This window comes from Ambystoma mexicanum, chromosome 6q (assembly GCF_040938575.1).
Source record: "Ambystoma mexicanum isolate Mex_15411 chromosome 6q, UKY_AmexF1_1, whole genome shotgun sequence".
Lineage (NCBI taxonomy): Eukaryota > Metazoa > Chordata > Amphibia > Caudata > Ambystomatidae > Ambystoma > Ambystoma mexicanum.
In genome coordinates, this window is record NC_090937.1 from 159,157,538 (window position 1) to 159,170,338 (window position 12,801).

General features: G+C 42.1%; 1 protein-coding gene across 1 annotated transcript; it reads right to left on the minus strand.

Annotated features, from left to right (window-relative positions):
• Positions 1-624: 624 nt before the first annotated feature.
• LOC138515469 (leucine-rich repeat-containing protein AAC1-like) lies at positions 625-12,443 on the minus strand. The gene is made up of 6 exons (XM_069630295.1): positions 12,338-12,443; positions 6,800-6,869; positions 4,891-4,932; positions 4,410-4,451; positions 2,399-2,665; positions 625-880 (listed from the first exon to the last, which is right to left on the minus strand). The coding sequence occupies exons 2-5, from the start codon at positions 6,851-6,853 to the stop codon at positions 2,411-2,413; spliced, it is 393 nt and encodes a 130-aa protein (XP_069486396.1). The 5' UTR covers positions 6,854-6,869; positions 12,338-12,443; the 3' UTR covers positions 625-880; positions 2,399-2,410.
• Between the last annotated feature and the right edge of the window lie 358 nt (positions 12,444-12,801).

Below are 12,801 nucleotides of genomic sequence, written 5' to 3' on the forward strand. Positions count from 1 at the left end.
TTTGCACCTTCCTCCTTGTCAATTGTTCACTCTCTCGACCTCCATGCAGTAATGGCCCTCGAGCCCCTTCTCTCTTGCAATTTTCCCTTTTTTTGCACCTCGTTAGGATCACAACAGTGAGCTCTTTAGTCTCTGTATAAGTTGTTCTGACGTTTACATTTATGAATAGTGTATATGTGTTTGTTGAACCACAGTAGTGCTTTTCATCCGGAAAAATTCTGCGTGAGTAGCACATGTGAACAGCAACATCTCTGTTGTGTTCTACCTATGTCTGAGTTGTGAGTTACCCACATCTCACTTGTGCATTAAATCTATGCTCTAATTGAGCTCAGTGTTGCACCAGAGATCCTACTGCTTCAGAGGATGATGAGGAATGCCACGCGGCATTCACCACCGTGCATGAGGATCCAGCATGGCAACAGGCCTTGTGGCTGCAGCACACAGCCGAAGGTGCAGAGGGTGTCCATGGCTCAAACAACAATATAGAGCTTACTTTCTGGAGGAAGACTGCAGGTTATCTTATTTTTGTATGTTCATTCCGAAGGTCATAATGTTTCTGTTTTTACTAATCATAAGCACTCATTGCAAAGTCAGTGCCCAAATTGATAATAGACGATGAAGCTGTTGTAGAAATAACATGTCCCTTTTTATTAAGAGTACAAGCCAATAGTTTTAACATAACAAAAAAGCAATTGACAAATCTGCATGATGCCTGCAAAGTTTGTTTATTGACAGAAAAAGCATCATTAATGCACAGGAGCTTGATTGTGTGCACTGTTGCTTGATCATGTGAAATGCACTAGAAGCTGCACTGAAGCAGACTCTGGCTTCTCTTCCCTTCTCGTGGTGCAGGTCCAGGAGCCCTCTTTTACTTTCGGCTCTAGAAACAGAAAGAAAATAAATAGTAAGCAAAATGTATGCATGTGGAATTATATTTAGTACATTTAATTCATTGTACTGTGTTGCCTACACTAACAGCACTCAAATGCTGGGCTCTAATCTAATCAGAACCCACATCTATAACTTGGTGTTTGATCTCAGTTGTGGTAAATGTTGGCAAAGCTCCCAATGGCAAATACTAAGTTCAGGTCGAGGGACCCATTGCAAATCATGCTTCTGGGATGTCCTTGTGCTGCCCAATTATCATTGTCTCAGTCCTGCCCAGATGGACAGTAGTCTACATGAGAAGGTGCAGCTGGAGGGTCTCTGTGCATCAGGCACCTTAGAGCACTCGTAATTGGTCAGCTGTGTATCACCGGCATCTCCTTAAGAACTTCACTTTGGGCAAGCACCTGCCAGACACACTTCAGTTAAGGTACCTTATACTGCATTATGACACTGGTTTTGCCTCATGGTTACCAATGTGGAATGAGTACAATGTCTTCATGAAGCAATAGTTTTTGTAAAGTAGATGGAGATTTCCAAATGCTGAAAGAACCGTAGAGTACTTTGATGATTCCTACATATTAATACGAGAAGACATTAAATCAAGATTCGAATCTACTGCTCAACATGCATCAATGTGTTCCAGATAATGCGATCCAGAGCTTTGCAAAAGTTATATCGGCAAATGCTTGAGTGACGACAGCGTGTGGTAGCCATGAGCGGCTGGAACGTGCAGGTCATCCACCTTAGGAACGCTGACACGTGTCCATGTTCATTCATCTCAACAGTCAATGTGGCATGGCCACCAATGGGGGCAGCTGCGCTCCTGGTGTACTGTACCGGAGGACTTGAGAGTCGAGGCTACATGTGAACACATCCATATGCGTTTGTAAAGGATTCATACAGAAGACAATGCCACGGAAGAGGTGCTGGCATTGTCAGACTGAAAGTGTGTGTGTGTGTGTGTGTGTGTGTGTGCGTGCTCTGTGATGGAGTGCCATTTCCGAGATCACAAACTGGAGGGGGAGAGAAGCCCAAAGGGGCCTCGGGAGAGCCTTGGCTGGGTGCTTAGCTGCAAACCATACTTGTCATACAGGAGACTCTTGGATTGACGAAGAGGCATTTTTAAACAGAACTGGGTGGCAACAACTGTGCAACCGAATTGCTATTATAAAACTGTTCGCAAAGAATGACTAATGGCATTTCTAGACTTACTGTAGACTTAGAGGAGGGCTTGCCCATTTTATGGTCTCTGTCTGAAGTGTTGCTCAACACTTTGGCATCAGCAAATGACATTCCTATATCATGTGACCATGTGTTATCTGGGGAAGCTAACACATAAGAGATAGACTTGGGACACCCTGTATCTCAAGCCTATGGTCCACCTTTTAAGGACTTCGAGGCAGTCAGCTAGTCAGAGGTACACAATGTGGTAACTTGAGGGGACAGGAGAAGAAACATTTCTCTTAAGCATTTGGCATACTACACACATGATCTGGACTGCATCACATACCTTATTCCATTATTAGCCTTGAGCTGTAGAAGGTGTAGTGGGAGTAGTGGTGGTTGGAGTAGTTGTGGTTGGAGTAGTGGTGGTTGGAGTAGTGGTGGTTGGTGTAGTGGTGGTTGGAGTAGTGGTGGTTGGTGTAGTGGTGGTTGGCGTGGTTGTAGTTGGAGTTGTGGTGGTTGGCGTAGTAGTGGTTGGAGTAGTTGAACGGAAACGATGATGACGATCTTTACGATTATACTTTCGCTTTGCGTATCCCCTGCTTTCGTTTGACTGCAAGAAAAAAAAAAGACATCCTCAAATGAATTGAAACAGTCTGACAATGGATTACAATAAAGCTACAAACCACGCGGGTTACGTGGTTTTCTATCACTCTTCTATGTTTGCATGTAAATCATAGAAATGCAAGGGTCCGCTTATTTTGTACACTGATTATCTTTAATTTCCATATCTAACATGGATGCCCTCAGGGGCATGAAAAGGTTTTGCAAAGACAGCTAGTGAACACACCGGAAAGAGTATTAATTGTTTTTGCTAATAGACTAGAGGCAGGCAAGTAGGTTATGTAAAAACCTACTTATGTTCTATCCATGTGTGCATGCGTGGTGTTGCTGTCGTGCAACTCTAGCGAGAAAGCCGGAGAGAGCGCTGTGCAAAGGTAAATAAAAGATTTATAAGGGAGACGAAACACAGGGACAGTCTCCTATGCCGAGGTGTACACGCTCTAAGAGCAATTTCAGAAAAATGTTTTGCCATTTTAAAAGTTAAAAATAAGAAAAATAAATTTTCATAGAAACTTGTAAATTGACTACCGTTTCCAAGGGATGTCCGCAAACCTTATAATTATTTGAAAAGTTAGAAAAAAAAGTATATTAATTTAAAATATGAATTTTGAACGAAGGCAGATTGTTTTGCATCATTGCCGTTTATTGGTTGGCCTGGGGGGTCTTAGGGTTGCAATATGAGGAGGAGCAGGATTGGAAGAGATTCACATGACTCGTGTAATGGAGGAGAGACATGGGTGTTTGGGTGCATGGGAAGGAAATGAAGAGAGAAGAGAGAAGGTTGAGGAAGGAAGTCCAAATGCAGCATTCCCTCTTTTATGGATGCGGCTTGGGGGGGCGTGTGTTGCTAGGTCTGGAAAAGATCTGCGGCTGTGCAAATGTCAGGACTGTCAGGATTCGGAGCTAGCTAGCCTTTGTGGTTGTTGCTCCTGGGCTTCTATCCGGGGCTAAAACCAAAAGACCTGTGGCTATAGCCCCCTCAGCCCTCCCTCCACCCCCATCTAGCAACGCCTCTGGCCTCGGGCTGTGTTGTAGTGTAATGAAGTAGAGAAATGAGTGTTTGGGTGCAGGGCAGGGAAATGCTGAGAGAATAAAGAAGGATTGAGGCTGGAAGACAGTACAGGGTCTTTTCCTCATTTGTAGACCCTTTTCATGGAACACGAGGTAGTGAGTGGTATTGGGCAGAACAGGGCTAAGGGATGGTTTCCCCTCTGTTAACCAAAGGCCTCGGTGGTTGGTTGGGAAAGACGGTGGGCATGGTGTGGAGCACAATCCAATGGTAACAGACAAAAGATGGTACTAGCAAGACAACCGAAAGAAGAATAAACAGGGGGGCAGAGGCTTGCTGCAGATTCGTTCTGTTGTGTACATGAGATTTTGGGGACTCTCTATCTTTAGTAATACTTTATTTTCCCTGATTGGCTTTTTACAAATACTTTGTAGGGACAGCCTCACAATTATACCACTCAGTTTAGTAATTTTTTTTCTCACAGTACCTCATTTTCCTAAATAATTCTCAAATACATTTCTTTTGAATGGTGTACTGGTTCTAAATGTGTCAATATCTATCTCGCGTAGAAGGTAAACGCAGCATTGATAGTTGTCTGAGAAAAAGTTCAACAAAAGATTTTGATTTCTGAGCAATTGATGTCAAATGAATAATGAAAGGCCATACACAATCCTGAGAAGAACAAGAAACACGGAAAACTTTAGAAAGGTGATTTTGCACTTACGTTGGAAGCACTTCGATCCTCCCGCTGCTTCGCTACGGAAGCCTGTAAGTATCACAAGGAACAAAGGAAGAACACTCAAGAATGAGAAGGTAGAAGGCAAATCAAAGATCACAACTACATGCATTTCCTGATCCTGCTTCCTCTGTAGTCCAATCAAATGGGTTGAATCTTGATCCAGGACATTTGCCTCTTCTCTTAATATTATTGAACAGAAATGTTGTCTTATGGCTGTTTCTAAAAATGCTGATGTGTTTAGAATTGCATAATTAGTATGTCTTCTTAATTTATTTGCCAGACAGAATAGTCACCATTTATGAAATGATCCCATAGATCGCTTTTTTTAATTTGCATTGAAAGTTGCATTAGTAGGAAAAATAAATGTGTGAAATGATTAACTGACTTAACATTAAAATAAAATGGATAAAACTAATATTGATGAATGCAAGAAAAAGGAATTCTTGAGAAGGAGAGTGTCACTTACGCTGCCAGCACTTGCATCTTCCAGTTCATTCTCTGCAGAGGTCTGCAAATAATGCCGGGGACACAAGAAGAAGCCTTCAGAGTTACATGAAAAGGACACATACAAACATTCACAATTCCTATTCCCATCCTATTCTGTATACATTGATGTAACTTTGCCATTAGCAGGATGCGTCATCTCTATCCATAGTTATATATGATTCTAACAGTTGAATTGAGAATTGCAAAATACAATCCGTATCGCCAGACCCATTGTATGCAATGGTCTGGCGTATTGCAAATGTTACAGCTTTCGGCAGCCTGCACGCTGGGACCCCCATGGAAGAGAAGCCCACTCGCCAGCAGGTTAACATACTTTTTTTCCGCATAAAATAACAGCCCTGTTTGATCGATAATACAAGTATGTTATGAACTGCACAATACGTCCTTCTTCTGTGCTTGCAGATAGGTGTTAGAAAACTATATCCTACAAAAATAAAACATTAAAAGTCACGTTCACTTGCCATTTAAAAAAAAAAGATAATTCCCCCTATTTGTGAGGCATTAAATGTCTTTCATACATCTTCCTTCTACTAATAAAAGAACTGTCAGTCAATTTCACTTGGAACCGCCCACTAAACCTCCCTGTAATAATCTGCAGTATGCAAGCATGGCCTTTCATGCTATTACTTCAGGGGCTAAACCCTGAATTCTTGCATTTGATGAGCGTCACTATTCTGTCACTAGAGCGGATTCATATCTGCTGCTTTGGAGTTCTTGGCTATCCAAAAAGATTGCTGAAACAGTGGAACACACTCCTACTAAAAAGGCAGCAATGCAAGCCCCTTGGGTGCTCTTCTCTGGCTTGTCATTTGCTCAGGGTCTCCTCTGTAGTGATGGCCAGCACTAAGGGTACATTTGGTGGGCAGTCTTTTCTCAGAATGGATCTCACTGACTGGTTGTCACTGACAGAGACTGGCTAGCTGATCAACTGACTGACTTACTAATTCACTCACTCAGCCACTAGGCACTCATAGAGTCTGATTCATGGAATTCTTTGCATGGTGCAAAGTCACTTTTCAATGGTTCAAAGTGACTTGCACTGCCAACAAACACCCTGATTCATGGAGCAGTGCAATGTGTATTTTTGCATTGCAAAGTCACTTTGCACAAATATGCAAGAATCAGGCCCATGTAGTGGTACCTTTTGGCATAAATAAAGGGAACCGAATATGAAGAGGGAAACAAGAACAGAGGGCATCGGGTGAGTGAGGAAAGGTCGCAAGTGTTGCAGGGTGAGCAGGCAGTGGCGTACCATGGAGCACCATGGTAACACCGGGCTGAATGGAAGATGGATGATAGCGGCATGAGAGCGCCATAAAGATGTCCACTAGTCTGAGATCCAACTGAGCGATCAGAATAATGGAAGACACATGCAGAGTAAGGGCCGAAGAGGAGATACTGCACTTCTCACTTTTCAGGAGACACCACAGCACACACATATACTTTGAATCTCCTAACTTTGGAGAACCCTTAGTGATGGAGGCAGAAACCATCATCAGAATATACACAGGAGACAGAGAAGGGGATAAGTGAAGGCAGGGTGGCCAGGAGAGGGATGAGGGAGGCCTTTGCCCTGATCCGGGGGACATGCTACACGCGTCCGCCTTCATCACTAGCATTGCAATTATTGTAAACAATGATTCTCTCTTCACTTGTATTATGTTGGAAACATTGGCCTGAAACGTTGCTCACTTGCATTAGTACCATTTTTGTAAGGTTTATACATAAGAAAACACAATGGAATAAGGCACATTATGATATGGGGGATTCTGATGAGATCAGGATTAAATGTGAACTACTTAAGTTGTTTGCCCACTGGCAGCAAGTCTAACGCTGTCTAACTTTACCCCACTGATTCTGCCACTTACCACTATGCAAATAGCTACCGCCATAAAGCAGGCCACCACAAGTAGAGTCCTCATTGTGTATCAGCTGCCTCTGAAAGTAAATAAATAAAAAAGAAACACTTAAATGGGCTTTTTAATTCAATGTACATTTCTCTGACATTTAAAAACGTATGGGCTCACTGAACTTTTTTTTTTTACTGATATATAATTAGGGAAAGGTGCTGTGAAGCAATGGATTGATGAACAGAGCTCAGGGGCCACAATTTGTAAAATTCTTCACATGACGTCCAGGTGGATAGCATGACCAACTGTCCCTTTTTACCATTTGCAAATACCAAAAATAGCCCTTTCAACCAAAATGTCACAAGAGGGCCATATTAAGATTATGTAGCACCAGTACAATTATTTGGATTCACTTTTTTGATAACTGGTAAAGAATCGATATTCGAAAATCCACTAATACGCTTCAAGTGACCCATATTATCACAATGAATTCCTTATTTCTAAAACATTGAACATTTAGGTGTGTTGCCAAAAATCTGAATGGCATTTGTTTCATATGTCACAAAAAAAAACAATATATAAAAAATGAGAAGAAAATGTATGCTAGAGTGCTGCTGATATTCTGTGGCTGAGTCCTGGGCAGTCTGGTAATGACTCTGCTGAGGTCGGTGTTCAGAATCCTCAGCACGCCCAGGCGTATTCCCAATGCCAGTGAGAAGTGCAGTGCCGTGAAACAACAGAAGTGAACACAGCAAGGGATGTTGTGGATCACTCTCCTAGCTATGCTTTGTACACTAACAGACCAACTTATATTTAGTCCTGATTCTTCAACATGAAAACTGATGGTATTCAACTAAGTCTCTCTATGATCTGCCAGTATTCTGATGGTTATTCAATTTCTCCATTCCTGGTTTCCAGTTAGACAAACTTACTTTGAATAGGACAAGGTCGTCCAGTCTTGAAATGGTGCAGCTCGTTTCTTACAAACTTCATAAAATAATCTTTGTAATAGTTTGTAACTAATCAACGGCAGATTCCTGGTGTCTCATGCTGCAGACATTGCCGATCTAATTATGGACAAGAAATTGGACTTCATAGCAATAACGGAGACCTGGGTGTACGCTTCTGCAGGTCCCGCTCTCTTCATTGCTACTCCTGACAATTACACAATACTAAAATCTGACAGAGAATCCTACAAAGGCAGAGGAATTGCCGTTATCGCCAAGACAAACTCAGGACTCAGAATAGCTCCTCACCCTCCCCCTACCTCATGTGAAATGATGTCAGTCAAGCTTCCCCTCAATAATTCACAGACTATAACAATGCATTTGATCTACAGACCCCCAAGACCTATAGGCTCCTTTGAAGAAGACATCATTACTCTACACCATTCTAATACCAAACCTTCCTCCAAATCCTCATTCTAGGTGATTTCATGCTAGGTCTTAATGAACCGAATGACCAACCTGCCATGTCTCTGGCTAATTCCTTGACTGAGCTGGGCCTCACACAAAGAGTCCTCCACCCTATGCACAATAAAGGTAGAACCTTAGATTGGGTCGCTGACTTCAATTGCGCAACCTTCATTACCGCTATTGAACAATACCTGTGGACCGACCACTCACTACTTACCTTTAAGATCCTTGACTGCACACCTCAGAGCAAACAAAACCCTGTGACCCCACAGACCCTTACACGCAATAAAAGAAATATCACCGTGGACATCCTAATACCTTACATTCAACCACTGCTCAATCCATTACCTGCATCAGCTGATCCGGCAGAACATGTGGACCTCTACAACAACACTATCACCTCTGCCCTTGATGTAATAGCACCCCTTAAAATGAGGAAAGGCAAACCTAAATCTTATCTGAATACTTGGTTCACACCCAAACTCAAATCCATTCATAATAAAAAAAGGAAATGGGAAACCACCTGGAAGAATAACCCCTCCCCTGCCAATAAAGATATACTTCTTAATATCACAGCCAACGACAAAGCCCAAACCCTTTCTGCCAAACGAGACACCTACAACGATATGATCGAAAAAGCCAGCTCAAGTACTAGAGAACATTTCTCCATACTAAGAGAGCTGGAATCGCCAATCCCCCCAACAGATAACTGTATCAAAGACAAGACTTTGTGTACCAAGATCCAAGATGCACTACCCAATATGATCACTTCACTCCAGTATAAAATGACTGCCAAAAGAATCAATATCCTTTCCCAATAATCTCAAAAAATACCTCCAATCCCGGCCTGAACCCTACAAAACCTTTCCCGCGATTCAAATTCACTCAAGTCCCCACCCGAGAAGTGGAAAACATCATAGCCTCATTAAAAGCCTCCAATTGCCAGGGAGACTCGTGCCCAGCTTCCACTATTAAAGAAGCTGCCAGCGTACTTGCCCCTTTTGTTGCCACTCCGATCAACTCTTCCTTCACACTTGCACTGTCCCCACTAACCTAAAGAACTCCTGGGTACTTCCTCTTCTAAAGAAACTCTCCCTGGACTGAAGCATCCCCACTAACTTTAGACCTATAACTACTGCCCCATTTATTCTAAAAATCATTGATAAAGCTGCATACATTCAGATTCAATCTTACTTAGAATCCAACAACCTATTAGGACTCAGACAATCTGGCTTCAGACCCCAACATGGCACTGAAACAGCACTGATTGACCTAAAAATACAGATTGATGACTTGAAAGACAATGGAAAACCTGCCCTTTTGCTTCTACTGGATCTGTCAGCCACTTTTGACTTATTTGATAATAAGGTACTGTGCAAACATTTATCCTTAGCGGCCCATTTCTCAGTAGATGCAACAGCATGGATCCACATTTTCCTAAACAACAGATCCATGAGAGTTTTCTCATCCACAACTGTAGCTGATCTCGTTCCCACAACTTGTGGAGTCCTGCAATGGTCCTGTGTGTTGCCCACCATTTATAATGCATTTACCAAACCATTATTCAATGACTTAGACTATCTGGGTGTCACCTACACTAACTATGCAGATGACACCCAGATACTCATACCTCTGACCGGCTACTATCTCATCATTCAGGCATGGGTGGCCACACATGGTCTTTGCCTGAATGATGAGAAGACTGAATTACTTCTCCTAGCCTCTCCCCATAACCAGAAGAAATCATGTAACCAATACCTTGCATTCAACATTGATGGCAATAACATCAAGGTGGCTAAAGAGGTTAACTCCTTGGGTTTCCACCTAGAGCCCACCCTGAATTTATGCAAACAAGCCAGCGCCACAGCCTCAGCGACACCTTACACCTGCAAACTGATCCACACCTGCAAAACATTTCTCTCTGTAGATAGTTGCATTACATTGGCTTGTAAAATCGACTACTGCAATGCACTTTATATCGGATCCAACAAAAATATCATTAACAAACTACAGATCTTGAAAAGCAATGCTCTCAGAACAGCCCTTAGCATCCTTAGAAGACAGCACATCTCCATGCTCAGACCAAACAACTACTGGTTTTCCATCAAGGACAGAATCACCCTCAAAACAGCCTCTCTTATGCACAAATGCCTTAATAAAGCAGCCCCTCAGTACCTTTCTGCAAAATTCATCAGACACAACTCTGCCCAATCTACCAGATCTTCCAACTCAGGCTGCCTTAGAGTCCCTAGGTTCAGATTGAAGAAAGCAGGTGGCAGCAGCTTTCCAGTCATGGCCACCCAATTGTGGAACTCCATACCCCACCCCCTCTTTAAGATCTAACCAATCCTTCCTGAAATTCAGGAAAAACCTCAAACTCTGGCTGATATCCAATGACCTCCCGCCCTGTTAGAACTCCTCTTACACTTCTCCTGGTTCTGTCACACATTCCATTCGTTTGTACTTTAACCTGTATATACCCTTGTACTATATTGCACTGTCTTTACTCATGTATACTTTGGTATTATATTGCTTTGTATTTTATATTGTAACCAAGAAAATGCATATTCTTGTAACGCTCCCAGATACCTACGGGTGAGGAGTGCTTTATAAATAAATAAACAAACAAATTGAACCTGGAACCCAAAAAACAACCTCCCTCACACCCTGAGTCTCTTTCCTCTCCCCACTGCTGCTTCACAACTATAGGGCACCAATTGGAGAGGTAAGTCATGGCTAATGCCTCTCTGGTTTTCAAAGTGCAGACTACACCCAATCCTTCGAAATGTTGGAGAGATGCTCCACAATAAAGATGTAAGTTAACTTCCTCACACAGTTCAAGACTGACAGTTGATGTTGTAGCTATGCTTAAATGTCTCAAAAAAATTGTAGCTGCTGAAAGCTCCAACTACAGGAATGAACACAGGCCAGCCATCCCCAACCCCATCTGCCAAAGATCATGCTCCCTAGACATGACCTCACGGATCACATAATTTCTTGTCCTTGTGGAGCCATGCCTTTCCTTCAAACCCATTATCAAGAAAGCCAGTCCATATTCGGGACTCAAAAAAATAACTCACCAATGTCAACCTCTCCTCTCCAAATAAGCCTGAATGCTGTTAGGAAGACCTTTATCATAGCCATATGAGAGACATGTAGTCATCTCTTTGTTTGAATTAAGATTCTTGAATATGTCCAAAGCCCAGGAGCTTATCAAGGTTTTCCACTCAATTGTACATTAACACCCATTGAGTTATATTCTGCTACAAAATGTACATTCATACAACACATGACCCTTACATGTTATTGTTTTGTGGGCAACGTTGACAAAATACTGTTTTTGTAACTCAAACTGCAAAATAGATTTGGTAAGAATGCACAGCCTATTCACCTCACACCCAGGTCCATTCCATGAACACCATTGTTTCCAGGGCTGGATCATTGGCAATTGAAGACCAGCAATGAATGGAGGACATGACACTGACAACAAAGGTGTATCCAAACATCTCCCCACTAGTTAAATTGCTATCTTCACATTTCAAAGTGTGGGATTATGGGATACCTAGATCAAATAATGTAATTAGCTTATCCAATGTTTCTTTAATACAATCTTCCAGCATAAGATATGTTGGGGTTCTTGGTAAATGAATCAGTTCATTCTAGAGAGCAGCACCACCTTAGGATATACACATTGTAGAATGTAGACAATAATCTATTCACCAACAGGCTGCTTCCACGTGTCGCCTTGCCCCATTGGCTTCCTGAATATTTCGATTCAGGATGATCTGCACAATTACCAAGACAACACCACTGGCCTATTTTATAAAGCATTTTGCAATGGGATTTTCCCTTCGAAAAACGTTTTGCAAATCAGTCCAAATGTCTTTCCTGAAATCAATAAAACATATGTTTTCATATTATTTTGTTCCACGTTAAAATCAAACCAAATGTTATCATACGGTCGGTGGAAAGCGCCCCAATTCATGCCATTATATTTAATAATGTTATAGAACACACAAATTATTTAATGTAATGTCAATACAAAGGGGTTAATGATTAATTGGAAACAAACAAGTTTGTGATCTATTAATCGTGCACATTTCCACGGCATGAGATGCGCTGCACTAACACAGCCACTTACCTTCCTCGAGTAGTGACGTGAATGATCCTGTTGCCTGTGTTGCCGAACTGGTGTTTGAAAGCAGAGCATGTATTGCATTTATAGTGTTCTTTGAAATTGTGCCTTGTTTCAGGGATTAAAACAAATGAGTGCACAATGGGACCGTGGGTGTAAGAAACCCTCCACACTTAACTCTCGGATGTGTTCCCCTGTCAACAGTCCATAAACACAAATAACTTCGCAAGAAGCTGTGGCTTTTCTTTGAAATATTGAGCAAGTCGGGAGACTTTGTTCAAAGCATCACAGCACAAGACACTTGTTTAGCATTAGCGCTGATTTGTTCTGTAATTGTATAATTGTTCTGGAGATAGGTACCACCCCCGTTCAGTATCGAAGAGACAGGCGGCTCTTTGTTTTGTCAGTTACTACAGCCCCACCTTTCCTGGTCCACAGTGAATCTTACATATGCACTGCCTTGACCATCA

Excerpts from the sequence above, each read along its gene's own strand:
- LOC138515469 (XM_069630295.1), bottom strand. The coding sequence starts at position 6,853 with ATGAGGACTCTACTTGTGGTGGCCTGCTTTATGGCGGTAGCTATTTGC. Across the intron at positions 4,452-4,890 it reads AAGATGCAAGTGCTGGCAGC|GCTTCCGTAGCGAAGCAGCG; the intron begins GTAAGTGACACT and ends TGATACTTACAG. Across the intron at positions 2,666-4,409 it reads AGGATCGAAGTGCTTCCAAC|TCAAACGAAAGCAGGGGATA; the intron begins GTAAGTGCAAAA and ends TTTTTCTTGCAG.